Source organism: Colobus angolensis, unplaced genomic scaffold, assembly GCF_000951035.1.
Source record: "Colobus angolensis palliatus isolate OR3802 unplaced genomic scaffold, Cang.pa_1.0 Scaffold286, whole genome shotgun sequence".
NCBI lineage: Eukaryota > Metazoa > Chordata > Mammalia > Primates > Cercopithecidae > Colobus > Colobus angolensis.
The window spans coordinates 880,924-899,515 of NW_012116110.1; the positions used below are offsets into that span (position 1 = coordinate 880,924).

The 18,592-nt window shown below is 42.7% G+C and overlaps 1 protein-coding gene across 3 annotated transcripts in view; it reads left to right on the plus strand.

Moving 5' to 3' along the window:
• FAM189A2 (family with sequence similarity 189, member A2) overlaps positions 1-18,592 on the plus strand; it is a 65,458-nt gene that overhangs the window by 42,956 nt on the left and 3,910 nt on the right. For all 3 annotated transcript variants that reach the window (XM_011948892.1, XM_011948890.1, XM_011948891.1), the window contains exons 3-10: positions 853-963; positions 5,083-5,211; positions 6,684-6,791; positions 6,911-7,044; positions 12,766-12,895; positions 13,083-13,161; positions 14,926-15,078; positions 17,875-18,167. In XM_011948892.1, the coding sequence (XP_011804282.1) occupies positions 853-963; positions 5,083-5,211; positions 6,684-6,791; positions 6,911-7,044; positions 12,766-12,895; positions 13,083-13,161; positions 14,926-15,078; positions 17,875-18,167 (1,137 nt within the window). The remainder of the gene's footprint in view (positions 1-852; positions 964-5,082; positions 5,212-6,683; positions 6,792-6,910; positions 7,045-12,765; positions 12,896-13,082; positions 13,162-14,925; positions 15,079-17,874; positions 18,168-18,592) is intronic.

The following is an 18,592-nucleotide window of genomic DNA, read 5'->3' on the forward strand; positions in this document are numbered from 1 at the left end:
GGTCTTGGGAAATGCTTTCAAGCTTGACTTGGAATAACAATAGTTAAAGAACAAGGTTTCTCCCTTAGTGTTCATATGTGAACTCATTTACCAGCCAGCTCTGACGTATCAGCTACCTGAATTGACGCTTGATTCTAACACTTATAATTATTTCCTCTAATCTTTTGTATTTGCAATAAGATTTGATTTTCTTAATAATCATGGCTCTCAAGTTGAAAAGTCTGCATAATCTCTAACTCGTACTAAGTAAATACTGGCTTCTCAGTTGACTACTATCAATTTTTTAATTATTTGGTGTAATATTTGTAATAATTAACTTTAGAGAAAAGCACAAGGAAAATCTTTGTGTACGTATTCTTTAGTACCTAAAGTGTTCAGAACTGAAAAAAGGACCCATCTTTATGTCCATTTGCATACTGTGATTTCTGGATAGTAAAGGCTCTGAGCTCCTTGATGTACCTGGGTTTCACTTATATTCCGGAGTTCTCCATTTGTTTATTTGCTGCTGATCCCACAAAACTAAAAGAAAAGAAAAATAAGAATGGCTCAAGGAGGAAATAGCTAGGGCTTAGTGTAATGTGTAGATGAAAGATAAGGGAGTAAGAATTATTTTCAAAGAGGAAAAAATAAGGACTTGAGGTTATTCAGAAGACTTAAGAGTCAATGGCATCCCTCAGCACAATTTTAACAACTCTAAAATGTGAAAAAAAGTTTGTCACATTAAAAACACGGTTCTGATCTTTTTTAAAAAATTTCATCTTGGAAGAGAATATGAGTTTTTAAAATTAGATAAAACTTTGTCTGAATTTAGCTGTTATCTTTTATTAACTGTCCATTCTCTTGCCATTTCAGGTAAACCTCTTTGTGCTGCTGTCTGTGGTTTGTGTCCTCTTAAATCTAGCTGGATTTATCCTAGGCTGCCAAGGGGCCCAGTTTGTGTCCAGCGTCCCCAGGTGTGATCTGGTAAGCAGTCCTAAAACGTCACCTGGCATCTAGGCAGACCCTGGCTTGTCAGGTGTTCCTGGCGAGACTTGCAACATTCAGCACCGGGCAACTGTCCTGAAGTGAAACCCGAAATGGGTAAAAGGAAGTGGGAAAACAAAACAAAGAGCTGCCTGCTGATTATTTCACCCAAGTTGTCGATTACTTTTTCCAAAGCAGGGACCAGCCAGCAAAACCCCAGAACCATAGTGATATAATGCATCATTAGTTAGTGAATAGATGGATTAGGTCTCCACAAGCGATCAGTCTCTGACTGTCCTCATCTAAAGAGAAAAAAAATGGATATTTTGATATTGCCAGAATATAGGTCAACAGTCTTTTATCTGAAACCTTTGGAGGCCAGGTGTGTGTCAGCATTTAGAGTTTTTCCAATTTTAGAAGATTAAATATTTTGCATATACTATTTATTATGTAGCATGCCAGTGCAGCAGCAGGCTGTTATCATGGGACAGCAGGCTGTTATCATGACTTCTGGTTTTCAGGGCTTTGTGGATTTCAGCATTGTGAGTAAGAGGTTGTGGACTTGTACCATCTCTGAACTTAAAAGAAAAAAATTGAAATTTACCATCTTAACCATTTTTAAGCCTACAGTTCAGTAGAGGTAAGTATATTCACATCGTTATACAACCAATCTCTAGAACTCTTTTCATTTTGCAAAACTGAAAGTCTATGCATATTAAACAACAACAGCTGCCCATCCTCCAGCCCCTGGTAACCACCATTTCACATTCCCTTTCTGTGAATTTGAGTACCCTAGGTACCTCAAACAAGTAGGATAATACACTGTTTGTCTTTTTGTGACTGGATTATTTCACTTAGCATCATCTCCTCAAGGTTCATCATGTTGCAGCATGTGTTAGAATTCCCTTCCTTTTTAAGACCGTGTAATATTCCATTGTATGTACATGATACCTTTTGTTTATCCATTAATCTGTGATGGATATTTAGGTTGGCCCCTACTCTTGGTTATTGTGAATAACATTGCAATAAACATGGGCATGCAAATATGTCTCTGAGATCCTGGTTTTAATTCTTTGGGATATGTAACCAGAAGTGATCATTTGGTAATTCTATTTGAAATTTTTTGAGGAAGCTTTGTATCGGTTTTCATAGCAACTGCACCATTTAATATTTCCACCAACAGTGCACATGGGTTCCAATTTCCGCACATCTTCAGTGACAGTTGTTATTTTCTGCTTTTTTTTTTTTTTTTTAAAGTGGCCATTCTAATGAGTATAAGGTGATACCTCATTCGGTTTCGATTTGCATTTTCCTTATGATTAGTGATGTTGATAGTCTCTTCATATGCCTGCTGGCTATTTGTATGTCTTCATTAAAGGAAGAACGTCTATACAAGTCTTTTGCCCACTTTAAAATTGAGTTATTTGTTTTTTTGTTATTGAGTTGTAGAAGTTCTTTATATATTCTCTATATCAGAATATGGTTTGCACTAAGTCTATTTTTAATAAATTTTTTTTCTACCACAAAACCAACTCTGTGATAATTTCTGATGATATAATTATAAAAGTTTGGGCAAGCCATGAAAGTATAAGGCAGAACTTAAATATCATTTGAATTCCCACTATCCCTGGACAACAATTTGGCCATGTGTTAAGCATCTCTTTATGCACAAAAATGCACATAGTCAACAGGATCATGTTATAAGTGTTGTTTTCCTTTGGGGAAATTATTGACAAATGAAACCTTTTCGGGCAAGGGGTTGTTCTTTCCTCTTTCCCACTCTGCCCGTATCTGTCGCCCCAAATCCTTAGTAACAGGCTGGGGAATTATATTTCTTCATGTTTTCATGGTCATGTAATATTACATAAATATGTATGGGGTGGGGTTGTTCATGATTTTTTTAAAATGGGCATATTGTATGTACTTCCCTGCATCCTGTTTTTATCACTTAGAGAAGATTAAATACAGACTAACACCCTTAATTTCTTCTACCAAGTTAGTTCCTTATTTTGTTATTGCCTGCTGTGGCTTGGGTTTTGACCAATAGACACAGTGCTGCCATTAATATCACTCTGTATATCCTCAGGGAGATTTTAGTTCTAAGCGGAGTAGGTTCCCAGGACAAGGAATTGTTCTCAGCAGTATCTTGTCTCCTGCCTGTCTCATTTATTATTACAAATTCAACCATTTTATTGCTCTATCTATTGTTTTTAAATTGGGGTAAAAGTTATAGTGAAAAACACAAATCTTAAGTGTGCAGTTCATTATAAGTTTTGACCAATGTATACATTTATTTTGACAAATGTATACCCTCACGTTATACTCCAAACAATCTCTAATACTCCAAACAAAATATTGTTTGTTGTACTCCAGACAGTATTTGTATCACCTTAAAAAGTTCTTTAGCTTCTCTTTTCAGGCAGTCTCTACTCTCTCATAGGCAACCACTGTTTCTATTTCTTTCACCATAGGTTAGTTTTGCCTGTCCTTGAACTTCATATAGATGGAGTCACATGGTTTGAACATTTTTGTGTCTGACTTATTTTGCTCAGTAATGTTCTTGAACTTCATCCATATTTTTATACTGTATCTGTTGTTTGTTCCTTTTCTTCAGGACACTATTTCATTTTATAAAAATACCAGAATTTTTTTTTTTTCTTGTTCTCCTGTTGATGGACATTTAGACTGTTTCCAGTTTGGGGGTATTATGAACAAAGCTGCTGTGAGCATGGTTGTTTTGGGGAGGCACTTTTCATTTCTCTTGAGTGAATACCTAGGCATGGAGTTGCTGGATCATGTGGTGCTAAAGAATTTTCCAAAGTGGTTGGGGACGTATTTTTAATTTAAAATGGATAGTCAGTTCCTTCATTAAAGGGCTTAAACTCCCCAGTGACTGGTGAGTTTCTACCAGTGGCTCTCCACGTTTCCACCAGCAAAGAGAGTTTCTCTCTCTTTAAAGTTTTGCCAGTCTGATGAGGCCAAAGGGAGAGCTTGCTGTCACTTTAATTTGTAGTTCCCTGAGTGCTAAAGATGGCATCATCGTTTTTTAAAAAGCTCTCCAGAAAATTCGAATGTGCTGGTAGGGTTAAGAATGCTACTGTTGAAAGGCGACCGGGGGGGGGGGGGGAAGGTGGATGTTCATTATTTAGGATCAGGGAGACTTCTACAGATTTGTTTGTGGGTAGGCTAAAGTGACTGATGAGAAGCGAGAGTAAGTTTTTAGAAATATTGGGCAGAGATGGGATTAAGAATGGAGGCGAAGGTATTAGATTCTGCAAGGATCAGGAATAGGGGAGCAGGAACGCACAATGCACAGTTGCCTGGAATCGTTTTGTACAGAGTCTGAGGGCTTCTTTGTATCCAGTGGGAAAATTAGTTGGTATTCATGATCATTTGTATAATGAGTAAACCTTCAAATAGGTTTGTTTAAAGGGATTAAATTTCACCCATCTGGAAAATTTTGCCATCCAGACTGGCTCACTGCAGAGGTTCTAGGTAGCTGAAGTTTCTGAAGAGCTGGACATCTATGTTATATGGATAAAGCACTCACATGGGTGTAGCCCACATAGGCCTGGTTTCCCACTTAACTAAACGCTTTGTATCAAGAATGGACTTGTTTGGGAAGGGAGTGCTTTGTAAGATGATGCCTAGTATTGTCTGAGAGAGCTTTCAGGTTAGAGCTTTCAGGTTAAGATCTTGAGGCTTGCACCAAGTGCAAAAAGTGAAAATCAGAGTGCATCGTGTTGGAAAAAGAAAGTCAGTTTGGTTCCTTTTGGGGAAGAGTGGGACTTGTACATGAGCAGAATGGAGGCTGACACTTCGTCTCATTTAGCTGCTTATTTGTTAGTACTAAGCGGGATTAGTGTGAAAACAGGAAGTTCTCAGCTGGAGACTTTAAAGGAGAAAGGAGGAATATTAAAATTCCCTTTGTTTTGGGAAAGCCACTGAAATGTAGGTTTTGGTTGTTACCATGCCATACCCTAGCCCATCCTGACCGAGAGAGGCATTGCCTGACACAGAACCCTGCCATAATCTCATTCTACAGGATTGGTGCGCCATGGTGGAGCCAGGGTGTTTTTCTTAATAATTAAAGTATTTTTCTACCTTTCCTCCATTAAGGTGGACTTAGGTGAAGGCAAGATTTGCTTCTGTTGTGAAGAATTTCAACCAGCCAAGTGCACAGACAAAGAAAATGCCTTGAAACTCTTTCCAGTTCAGCCCTGTAGTGCTGTCCACCTTCTACTTAAGGTACCTTGAACAGATTCCCACCCCCATGGTAAATAAACCACAGAGCCCCCAAAGAAGGCAAAATTACTTGAAATATTCCTGTTCTGTTACCTGCCTCAAACAGTTAAGCTGCTGAAAGCACATGTGAGTGACCCCAGAGACAGAATTGAATGCAGAAAGAACCACAGATCATTGTGTGTGTTAAATTATGTATGGACAGCCTTCTTTGTGTTGAAGAACTGTAAGATAGTAAAAAATGGAAAGAAGCCTGACTATATATATGTATATGTATACACATACACACACACATATGCATACGTATGTATGCATACACACATATGTATGGTGTAGCTGTTAGCAAAACCTTTAAGTTGCACACTGTGTCATTGTTCTGATGCTCATTTGCTTGCGTGGGTCCTATGCACCACTGCAGTCTGCAACACGTAGACTAAGGAGAGAGATTGGCCAGGAAATATGGGGAAATTGAAGCACCTTAGCTCTTGTTTAATAAGCAACAACTATAATAAGCAAAAGAGATTAAACTAATGGATGATCCCAGTTGAAGAGAAGTACAAAATTAGCCTTCATCAGGGAGTTGCATAAAAATTGTGCCCTGACTTAAGGAACATTAGCTCAGTGAGTGACAAAATTGGCTGGTGAACCCTGAGGCATGGCTTTTAGGGAGTCCACTTCCACCGGTTTTCTTTAGATATTTGTTTTGGGTTTCATTTTGGTGGGGAGGAAGAGTCTCCAAGCAAAGAGAGAACTGTTCCAAGCTACCAGCTCTGGGTTGTGTGGGATGTAGAAACGGCCTGCTTTCCATGGCTTCTGCATTTTTGGTAGCTGAGTCACCCCCAAACTTTCTGAGCCAGGACTTAGCTTGGGGAAAGCCCCACTAAAGGAGCCAGGACTGTACCAACAGAAGTGTTTGGAATGGCTTTTGCTATTTTGAGATGTGTGTTTAGTGGAGAGAAGTCCTGTTTCCACTCTGGCTGGGCTGGCTCCTGCAGCGTCCTCGTCGTGTGCATGGGGCCGCACAGCCAATTGCTCCTGAAATAGAATCAGTGGCCACAAATTAAGCAGTGCGCTGTGCTGGTGGGAGGCTGTGGGAGGGAGGAGGCTGGGAATTGCTATCCCTGGGGAAATCAGCCTCAGAAGAGAAACTCACTGCTCTCCTGGAAGGAATGTTTCCCGACAGTATTCTGATGCTTGCAAAAAGAAATACTGTCATACCAGGTCGTTCTGTGACAGGGAGCTTCTAAGATAAGTTTTTGGAATTAAGAAGTGAGCATTATTGCATGAGGGTCATAATAATAGCCAGCATTTATGTGGGCGCTTTCCACGAGCCAGACACCACCTAAAACCTTTACATGCAGCCTCTCCTGAGAATTGTCTTATGGAGGCAGCGTTACTATTATTTTTAAGATTTTCTGCATTATATTCTGGTGATGTATGTTGAAGGACTTAGTGGTGCCATTGTTTCCTTGCCCCAGAAAGTCCTCTTTGCCCTGTGTGCCTTGAATGCCCTGACCACCACCGTCTGCTTGGTGGCCGCCGCCCTCCGCTACCTCCAGATATTCGCAACCAGGAGATCCTGCATCGTAAGTCATGGCCATGTTTCTGCCGAGCCAGCCCACGGACCGCTTCGTGTCCTCCACCGCCTCTCTCCCCGTGCCTTTGTAATGAAGACTGTTGACTAACCAAGCTGCTGTTTAATTAGGATGAATCCCAGATTTCTGCTGAAGAAGTGGAGGATCATGGACGCATCCCGGACCCTGATGATTTTGTGCCGCCTGTGCCTCCCCCTTCCTATTTTGCCACATTTTACTCGTGCACACCCCGGATGAACCGCAGGTATCGTTCCTGAGTTCCCCTGCAGTCTGAGTGGGTTGCTGTAGGTTCTGAAGACTGAAGTGTCTGCAGAACGCACAGCATGAGATCTCACTTTGCTTTGAAAAAGAAAAAGAAAAATTGTTCCTGACTTAAGGGACATTAGCCCATTGAGTGACAAAATCAGCTAGTGAACCCTGAGGTATGGCTTTTAGAGAGTCCAGCTCTGCCAGCCTTCTTTAGAAAACTGAAAAACAATTGTGCTGTTTTTCAGGGGTTTCTGTTCTCTCTGTCACTCTCTCTGTTTTCTGTCTTACTTTGTCTGTCTCTTTTTGTCTTTATCAGACAAAACAGATGAATCCAAAGAAAAGTTAAACTTTGACCTAAAGGTAGACATTTTCCATTTCAATTAGCTTTCTAAGGGAAACTGACACCCAGGGAGATAACAGCTGTAATTTGACATGATTTAGAGTCGCTGTTGCCTTGGAAACACTCCCAGTTATGCCAAATCGATGTTTCATTGTAATACCATCAGCAGGTCTCAACAATCATGAAATTCTTCCTAGCCATTAAAAAGAGATTAATTATTAATTGTCTCTCCCGGTCTAGAAAAAATAGATACTGTACTTATTTTCCTTTTCAAATTTCAAACTCAAAATTTTGACCTTCTTAAATATCAAGGATTTTTATTGGTACATTGAAATGCCGCATACATTTGTCTGATTGTTAGCAACTTCTAGAAACAAACCTTTTTTTAAAGAATGACTTCATTTATTCATTCAACAAACATAGAATCCTCTGTGCTGGGTTACTGGAATTCAAAATGAGCCAGACCTGCTTCCTCCCCTACCATTAAGGAGCTCACAGTCTAGGTCATTAAAATGTGTTGGAAGGATCACAGTAGTATTCAAAAGAGGGACTTCAGGTGCACAGAGAAGGTCCACCTCACCCAGAGTGGCGAGGCAGTCAGAGATGGCTTCCTGGAAGAAGTGGCGTTAAGCTGAGTTTAAAGGATAAGCAAACCTCTGTTGAACTTTCTGAAAGAGAATCTCTCAATTCCACAGAAATACTAGTGTCTTTGGCTTCATATTCAGAGGGCCAGAAATTTCTATTTTTTAAATCCCTGTACTACATGTAGAGACTTATCAAACCAACTTGGTGCTGAGCTTGAGGTTTTTAGAGAAGTATTTTCTAATGTCCAGGGTGACTGTAGGTGACTTTGAGATCAGTCACCAGTGGGGCTGCCACCCAGACACTGTTAGTGTTCTTTTCAGTGACTTAGCTGCCGACTCGTCCCTTAGAGTTATACCTGAACCCTACCTCTATACCCTCCCCAGCTCACTTGCCCAGGCAGCGGCAGAGATGACTGCAAAGCTGGAGGGGGTGTCAGCTGGGTGACAGGTGGCTTGGGCTAGGCCTGTGGGACAGCTTGGCCTCTCTAGTGTTCAGGGAGTGGCCTCTACTGGAATTTCAAAGCCTCAGGGGCTGGGATGACTTCCCTAATCTTTCAGGAAATGAGCCAAGAATGACAGAGGATGAAGAGATACAGCAGCAAAACACATGTTCTTTCTGTACCTGAGGACACATTTGTGAAAATCTTAGCACCATCTCAGGCTGTCTGTAGAGGGTACATTGGAGGATAGTAAAAATGACTGATATTTCTTGGTGGGGATGAGAAATACCCTCTCCAATAAGAAGAATTCTTTGACGCTGAGATTGCAGATGAGCACTCTGTTGACCTAGGAGGAGGCAACAGACAGATTTAGTTTCTGCAGTGGCAGAAGGGGAAAGTGACTCATGTGGGTTTAGGAGCTGAGCCATCCAGCAGTGTGCTCTGAGCGCTCCTGACCTTCCTGTCTCCTCGCTTTCCTGTCTCTTCTCTGCTTCACTGTAATAGTGCTCATCACTGCAGATATTTCCATTCTTTAAGATCTAGGTACATCCTCGGATTTGTCTCTCTGAGTCTTGAGACAGCCTCTGGCCAAATCTAGGTTGGAAGAAAACAGACACGCTTCTCATCAAGGGCTTTATTATTCAGAACTTTCTAGAAAGAAGGCGGAAGGAGGGAGTTAAATCTAAACAGTCTTGTGAGAAAGAAGACATTGCCCAGTCTAAAACGTGCCCAGAGCCCTATAATCATATTGCCAGTGGGCAAACACCTTAATTTTTGGAAATTTTACCAATATCAGAGTGCAGTCCACGTTCCTTTTCAAAAGCGCTGAATTTATTCACATTTAAATACATGTCCTATCAAAAATATTTTAAAATGTGACCAACTTTGCTAGATTCACAGTATAAATCAACTTTATAGACACTAATGGTTTAACTTCAGTTGGTAATTTTCTTTCTCACAAGCAGGCAGGCAAGAATATTCACGAATGTCTTTGTTATTATTTCTACGATCACTTTTATCCAGAGTTTTCACACAACAGAGGCTCCCCATTTCCTGTAAGGTATTATGGCCTCTCAGAAGAGGTTTATTTAACTTCTATAAATACAACCACTTCGTGTGTTGGCATCTCCTTGAGGAAAGGCTTCTCGAGTTACTGTCATAAACGGAAGCCTGATTGCAGTTGAGGTTTCTGTCCAAAGATGGATTCGCTACTTTGTGAATTGATTCATAATACCGGAGGGGGCCGTGCACCCCACCTCCACTACTCCAGGGTGTCTCTGTTCTCAGAAGTTGGCTTGAGCCAGGAATCAAGGAGTCTCCAACCTATTTCTTGAACATGGACCTGGTTTTTTACTCTGGGGATGTACCCTATTAAACTGAAGACTGAGGGGGTCTTGAGCATTGACATGGTTGACATGGGCATCTCTTAAAGCAGAGCCCCCACAAAACCCCACTCGTTTCCTTTCCTAAGAATTTCCAAACCCAAACTCAAGCGGAGTCCGGCAGTGCTGGGGTTGAGTCTGTGCTCAGCCATAGAGAGGGGGCGGGAGGGCCCTTCCCTCTCTCCCACTCCGCGAGCAGCAACCCTGTACCCAGTCACAGGGCACAGTTTTCCAGTACAGGAGGAGGAGGATTCTCTGGTCAACGGTGTATTCGCTGCTGCATTCCCCCTGAGTAAGTCTTCAGGGCCTATTTGTAGCCTGAAAGCAGAACATGCTTTGCATTTCCGTCTTCAGTGCTCCTGAGCCTGCACCAGTGAAGGCTTCCTGGGGACTTGGTGATGAATTTGAAAGAGCCCAGGCTCTAGAGTCTCTGCGGAGGGTGACCCAGGACGAGTCTCTCACCATTTCTGAGCCTCAGTTTCCTCTTTCACCTTTGTTGTCATGTGGCCGCGGGGAGTATTGTTATGAGATAATGGACTTAAGAAGCTTTCTGAAAAGAGCATCTTAGCCTGACCTTTCCCAGTGTTAGTTCTGGGTTTTAAAATGCTCTCAATATGTGTCCTGCTCTTAAGAAACACTTAGCACTTAACCTTAGCCTGACCTTATTAGGCAACTATCTTCTGAAGACCCTCATTCTTAATAAAAATTTGATCAACTTTCCCAGTAGAACAGGGCTTTAATTTCAATCACCATTATCCATTTGCTTTTGCAATGGTGCTCAATCTTGGTGGTGCATTAGAATCCCCTAGGAGTGCTGACAACGGGCAGATTCCTGGGCCCCACCATAGGCGATGAGAGCAGAATTTCTAGAAGCGAGGCCTGGGCCATCCAGAGTTTTAGAACCTTCCAAGGTGATTCTACCCAGCTTGCCAGGACTGAGAGCCATGGGGATCTGGGGAAAGAAACGGTAGTCAAAAAACAAAAACACACACACACAAAACCTGCCAGTATGGAGCAGACCCATTTCCCTCCACAGACCCTCATTAACACAAATGAGGTAAAACAAGACATTGCTTAATTGGAAAGGAACTTTTCTTCTTTGTCAACTCTAGCAGCATCTTCCTTCAAAGTGAGGCTTTTGTGGGCATTATCATAACTACCATAGAAGCTGTTTATTTTGTGGCTAACTTGGATAAAGTATGCCCACTCTTTCCCAAGCTATTCTTCTGGAAGAAATTCTACAATAGTTTAGGATCTAAAACAAGGCCTGTTCCTCTGACCTCTTGCCCCTCAGCAAGCCCTCTTCTCTCTCTGGACACAAAGGTACCCATTGCGTTGGGACTGCCAAACAGGAACCATCAGAGCTAAGAAACAGGTAACAAAGCTGGGATAGAAACTTTCCAGGCAGAGGACACAGCAGCAAAGAAATACAGGCGTCATTTGTTGGAGAGAAAAAGTCAAGTGTTTGTAAGTGCTAGGAAGATGGCTTATGGGGGCTATGCTCATTAAAGATGGAAGGCTGGCCCTCTAGAGAGGATAGAAGTCAAATTGCACTGTTCATTTGCCAGGAAAGAATCTTCACTCTTAGATCCAAGAAGGCTCTGGCTTCTCAGAGTCACTCAGCATTTATAGTTCTTAAACAGTTTCGGTGGAGTATGGGAGTTGGAATGAAGCCTGTTGGCAAGTCCTGCTCTAAGGGGAGAATCTCTCTTTCTTGATAACTTTGCCAGGACCCCTCCCCCACGAAGGGACCCTTTGTGCTAGTGCCTCGCATTCAACTGGAGGCTTGACGTGTTGCGTGCTGAACCTGCAAACATCTCCATGTCAGGCGTTAGCACATCACCTTCTGCCTTCCCTTTCAGGTCAAGCAAGGGATGAGAGCCTCGCTTATGAACAGACAAATATAGAGGAAAATGAGGGAGTGCATTCTCATCTTTTCATTCAGGTTGCAGAGTCTCGTTCTTCTCAGTCCCAGAATTCCAGAAGTTTTATTGTTAGGAAGAAAGAAGATGACATCCTTTTCAAATGTTTTCTTCCACCAATCACATTTTGTACATGGCCACAAAGAATAAAATGAAACAACTATAAATTCAGAGAACATCACTCCCCAAAAGGCAGTGCCTGCAAGCATCATGCCCCAGAATCTGTTTTCTCATCCATTTCTTTTAGCTTTTTAAAATCTTTTTTTGTATTTGAAGAACAAACTTTTGCTGTTTTTTTTTTTTTTTCATTCTTTGATACTCCACAGCGGAATACAGGTTTTCTGGTTTTTATATGTATTTTATAAATTATTTTAAAACTTAGGTTCATCATTATCTAGATCATCTAGCACCTTGGGCAGAGATTTGTGGAATTTTCTATCAACACTAGTGAGAAATCTTGTGGAGGATTTTGCTATTATTTTGAATTTTGCTGTTGACGGTTCTTTACCCACAGGACAAAAACAGAGCCATGTAGAATGTAAGAAATAATTGAATTTTCCTGAATCCTTAGTTGTTTTTTAAATTGAGGTGAAACTCATATAAAATGAAATTAACCAAAGTATATGATTCAGTAGCATTTAGTACATTCACATTATTTTGTAACCATCACCTTTATCTAGTTCCAAAGCATTTTCAATACTTCAAGGAGGCCCTATACCTCTCAAACACTCACTCCCCATTCCCTTCTCCCCCATCCCCTGGCAACCACTCATCTGCTCTGTGTCTCTATGGATTATTTGCTTTTTGACTGATGGGTTTAAAAGGAATGATGGGTTGCATTTTATACACTGTCATTTGCTTAAGGAACTCTGGCCACTTCTTCAGAGAGCAGCTTCTATTATTCTCCCTCTCCTGGCCAAGGAGACCACGGTATGGAGAGGTGAGTGGTTTTGCCCACGGTTTAGAGTGAAGCCAGTATCCAGGCATCACTGCAGTCACGTGGCCAGTCTGTAGAATGTGCTTTCTGACACCGAGTTCCTTTTCCTAGGATGGTTGGTCCTGATGTTATTCCCCTGCCACACATCTACGGAGCTCGAATCAAAGGTGTGGAAGTGTTCTGTCCTCTGGATCCCCCGCCGCCGTATGAAGCTGTGGTGAGCCAGATGGACCAGGAGCAGGTACTGTCTGTTCCACATCTCTCTAAGTACATTGACTGCAAGTGGTAAACACAGCATCTCCCCAGCCCCTGGCCCCAGAGGACAGCATGGAGACCGGGCCCCACACATCTTTTTAAGGAGTTAACTGGGTCTAATGAGCGGTGAGTTAAACATCAACAAAATAACCCTCTTTTTTCCTGTGATTCAGGGATCTTCATTCCAAATGGCAGAAGGAGCAGAAGCTGCTATGATCCCACTGGATCCGGGCTGCACACAAGTGACTCAAGGTAATAGATACATTGTGACATGATTCAGTAGATTAAAACATGAAATAGGCTGTGCAAGGTGGCTAATCTCTGTAATCCCAGCACTTTGGGAGGCCGAGGTGGGAGGATCACCTGAGGCCAGGAGTTTGAGGCTAGCCTGGACAACATGGAGAGACCCTGTTCCTACAAATGAATAATAATAATAATAATAATAATAATAATAATAATCTTGTCTGGTATTCTGCTGGAGGGCAGATATTCTTGGAGCAAATAGTTCAAGCTCTACCTTTTTCTCCAGGTGCAAAAATGCCATCAACTATTAGGGCTTATAAATGGGAGAAAATACGTGAACTGAAAAAAGATATCCTTAGACATTTTTATGAACCAGACTATTCTCAGGAACCATGAAATAGGTTACAGCGTTTGATTTGGTATTCCTGTGTTTTCTGATCTATAATTTTCTTCCTCTTATTAAAATTAGCTAGACTTTTGGCAGGGGGAAAAAAGTTTCCTCTATTGCAGGGTGATTTGCAGTGAGATTGTGCTGTGTCATTTATAACCTAGGGCCCAGGTCATGCTGCCTGAGCAGTTAGTGAATTCTGGTTTTCAGTACTATAGTAAGTACTAGAGTCAGTTTACATTTATCCTTGTAATTTAAGGGAACATTGTTATGGCCTTCTCTCTTTGGGGAGGTTTTAAGTGGCCCAGAGAATTGTCCAGCAGGACAAAATCACAAATGGCAATAAATAATGGATCGACTCTTAGCAATTTTAGATGAAGGTGATTTTTCAGCAGTACTATTTGTAATGTAATACTTTGTGTTCTGTTCACCTTCCATCCTAAGTAGAATTATGAAGCAGTGTTCTGTCTCCTAAGTATGTTCATAATTTTTCCATTTTTTATTTCTTAACTTTTTATTTATTTATTTTTTCTGAGACAGAGTTTCGCTCCTTTTGCCCAGGGTGGAGTGAAATGGCACAATCTCAGCTCATTGCAATCTCCACCTCCTGGGTTCAAGTGATTCTCCTTCCTTGGCCTCCCGAGTAGCTGGAACTACAGGCGCCTGCCACCATGCCCAGCTAATTTTTGTATTTTTAGTAGAGATGGGATTTTGCCATGTTGGCCAGGCAAGTCTTGAACTCCTGCCTCAGGTGATCTGCCTGCCTCAGCCTCCCAAAGTGCTGGGATTACAGGCATGAGACACTGTGCCCAGCGAATTTTTCCATTTTAAAAAGTTTCCCGAATTGCAACTCAGGCTCACAAATGATGCAATTTTATTTTTCTGAGCATAAATTATCCAATTCCAGCGGGGTTTTACGGATTTGTTTAGTGGACACTTGACTCTCTAACTCAGCCTTCCGGGAGTTCTGCAGCCCACAGAGCAGCCACCTCACCTGTGCAGGTATTACCTTCCCAGAATCAGGCTCTCCTGATAGGTCAGGGTGCTTCTCAGTACTGCCCCAGGATGCTCCCTGGAGAAGAGTCTAAGCACCTTTAGGAAAAACACCCTGACATTTTGGCATGGCTCCTTTATTCTGCTGTTGGATTTAAATTTTTCTGTTTGTTTGTTTTAGGTGTGGAGGGGTGGTTTGGAAAGGCAAGTTTTTCCCATAGTGCAGTGATATAAAAACCTACTGGGCCAGCAGCCTGAGTAAATGTTATTAACTACATTTCCCTTGCCCCGGCAGGTTTAGGCTCACAGGTGTTTCCTGCACATTTTGAGGACTGCAGCTGGTGAAATAATTTATGTTTCGCCTCTGTTTTTTTTTTTTTTTTTTTAATCAGGTGGGGCCATTCCTAATATACCTGCAGAAGAAAACGCATCCATGTCAACTCCCGGTTCAACCCTGGTGCGTCCTATGAGAACCCGGAGAGCCCTCCCAGCCCTGAGGACGAGGTCGAAGAGTGACCCTGTGCTCCATCATTCCGAGGAGAGAGGTGATGTCATTCGCCAAGTTCTGCGCAGGGCTCTGTGCTTGTTTGCTTAAAGGAGCCAGGTGAAGGCGGGTAGCTCTGGCCAGCTCAAGACCCTGCAGTTTAAGTGGTCATTCAAAGGAGTTTATGAGGTCTTGGGAAAGTAAAATATTCTACTTCCATGTTAGGATTATACATCTACCATGTCTTTTAAGGATGGTAGGGGCCGGGCGCGGTGGCTCACACCTGTAATCCCAGCACTCTGGGAGGCTGAGGCGGGCGGATCATGAGGTCAGGAGATTGAGACCATCCTGGCTAACATGGTGAAACCCTGTCTCTACTAAAAATACAAAAAATGGCCGGGCGCGGTGGCTCAAGCCTGTAATCCCAGCACTTTGGGAGGCCGAGACGGGTGGATCACGAGGTCAGGAGATCGAGACCATCCTGGCTAACATGGTGAAACCCTGTCTCTACTAAAAATACAAAAAATGGCCGGGCGCGGTGGCTCAAGCCTGTAATCCCAGCACTTTGGGAGGCCGAGACGGGTGGATCACGAGGTCAGGAGATCGAGACCCTCCTGAGCTACACGGTGAAACCCCGTCTCTACTAAAAAAAATACAAAAAACTAGCCGGGCGAGATGGCGGGCGCCTGTAGTCCCAGCTACTCGGGAGGCCGAGGCAGGAGAATGGCGTAAACCCGGGAGGCGGAGCTTGCAGTGAGCCGAGATTGTGCCAGTGCACTCTGGCCTGGGCAACAGAGTGAGACTCCCGTATCAAAAAAAAAAAAAAAAAGATGGTAGGGTTTTTTTGTTTTTTGTTTTTTAAGTCATTGTCATCAAAAGAATTTGGTTGTACATGATACTATGCTAGGTACTACATGAAGGCCGTTATGCACACCTAGTTCTGATTTCTAGATGTTGCAATCCTATGGGAATATGCATTGTCTTAAAAAAAAGTCAAAAAGATTTTTGTATACTCCCTCTTTTATAATTTGTTATATATTTAATACGTATGAGTAGATGATTAAATTACTGAAATCTGACCTTGTTTTTAGAACTTTGGATAGAATGAATACACACACCCACACACTTTACCTCTCTCTCTATGTTGAGTTTGTTTGTGTATAGCTGTTACCTGAATAATTAAAAATTAAAATAACAACACTGAGTTTTTCCTGAATATTTGAATACCTGAACATCTCCAAATATCTCTTCATTGTAGAAAATTATAAAAAATAAACTAAAGGAAGAAAATTAAAACCTCCTGTAACTCCACCAGCACCAGCTTCTTCCTGTGAAGTAGTCTAGCAGAGTTGACCTCTGCTCCTCTAAAACACCTATGCAAATAAAACTTTGATAATCCTCCACCCTGCTTTCTCCAGGATCCTGTCTTGAGCCCTTGCAGTCTCGGTTCTGCCTGTCTGACAGTGTGTGTTATTTGCCACAGCTCTGGACTGACCATGTTCGAGCCAGAGAGAACATTCCTCTTGTCTCTACAGCAGCTTCTGAGTGGAGAGGAAATCCTGCCGCCTGGTACTAAGCATGTCTCTGAAGCACAGTGGCCGGGCAGCCTGGCTTCTGATTCCCAAGACCTGCCTTCACTGTGGGTCTCCTACACCCTACCTGGCAAGTTGAGGACTCCAGCCTCAACGGGAACTTAGCTGTTTGCACAGCTTAGGGAAATCTTTCTGGAACCCCTTCTCATTCTGCAGACCTGCAAGGGTGAAGACAGCAGCTGCTGGAGCCCTCCATTGTGGAAGGCGCCAGGTCGCCTTCAAGTGGAAGAGTGGAGACCCTGACTCTGTCCTCACACATGAGTGTCTTTGGCGAGTGCTTCTGGAAGACTCTTGCTCTCTGTGACATGCATATGGCTGCCTGAGAGGACGGTCTTGAATCCTGGTTTAGAGCTCCCCACGCCTGCCTTTCTCCAGAGGAAAAGGAGTGCTCCCCTTCTTCCACCTGCTCTCTCGCTCCCTGCTTCTTGTCTTCTTTGAATTTCTAAATTTCTGCTTATCAGGCCTTCATAGACTGATGCCAGTGTTGTGTATGCTGAAGGCTGCTGGCTGGCTTCTGGACACATAATGACCAGATCTGAGTTTTGCTTCACCCACTTCAAAGTGCAGAAGCATTCTGCTGGTCTTTACACCCTTGCTGATGTAGGTAGCCATGGAAATTAGAGCCTGTGATGGATTTCCCAGGCCCTCTGTTGACTTCCAGCATGATGTGTACTTCTTCTGCATCTAAATTTCTCTTTCTGTAATAGCTATGGATCTACATCATATCCATGGTGTGAGCATCGATAGCACAAGTCAGTACAATGTCCTTGAGGACGTTTGGGCAAAGGTATAGTCAAAGTGATCAGAGCATTACATTTATCTGACAAGTCTTGTCTCTCTTCAGCCCCTTCCTCTCTTAATTGACTACTTCATCCTTGCTCCCTGGAACATCCTTTCATGGGTCAGCCACATTTTTCCTGCTTGGCCCATCCATGCCCATCTGTTTGTCATACCCCATGAAACTTAACTTCATTATGGTTTGCATTCTGGATTCTCCTCTCCACCATCTGGCTTTACCTTGCGGGTGATGTCACATGGCACGATGACATGTTTTGGGCCATATCCTATTGGAACTGGACTTCAGGGAATAACCTTGTGTCATAATTGTTTTCCCCCCTTCTGCAAAATGAAAAGCAGGATGTGCATGGCTGTCAGCATTTGTCAGATGCTTTCCATGTTGAGTTTTGTGGTCTGTGCTTTCAGGTATGGGCATGTGTTCAAAAGGGGTTGGCCAATGGGTACGTGTTGTTTGTTTCTGCCCACAGCTGCCCCAGTGCTCAGCTGTGAAGCTGCGACACAGACTGAAAGGAGACTGGATCTGGCTGCGGTGACTCTGAGGAGAGGCTTGAGATCGAGAGCTTCGCGATGCAGACCGCGGTCTTTGATAGATTACAAATCCTACCTGGACACCAAGCTGCTGGTGGCAAGGTTCCTGGAGCAGTCCTCCTGTACCATGACCCCAGACATCCATGAACTTGTAGAAAACATTAAATCTGTTTTGAAGTCTGATGAGGAGCACATGGAGGAAGCCATCACAAGTGCCAGTTTCCTAGAACAGGTAGTTCTATTATTAATCTCAGATGTGAATCAGATAACTCATTTTTATAGCAGCTAAAGTGGCTTCTCTGCTTTCCTGCCCAAGGCAGAGTAAATTCATGGTTACAGTCTTCAGGGAAATGGGGTTGGGAGGTCAGGGGAGGGAGAGAGAGAGAGGAAGCCGCGGAGCTTTCAAGTGTGGTGACTTTCCCACGTCGTTCTTGGCTCAAGGTAAGAGAACCCAGTTTTTCTGGGATGTGGAAGCATGTCTGTGAAAAGAAAAGAGTGCATGCTAGGAAAAAAAGTGGAGGATATGGACAGTGGGGAGTGCATTCAACATTTGATTTCCTGAATTGAAGGTTTCCTTTGATAAGGCATGTTTTCTCAGCCCTTTGAAAATGATGACATAGGTGAATTTTAGTATTGACAAGATTTTTTTTTTTTTTT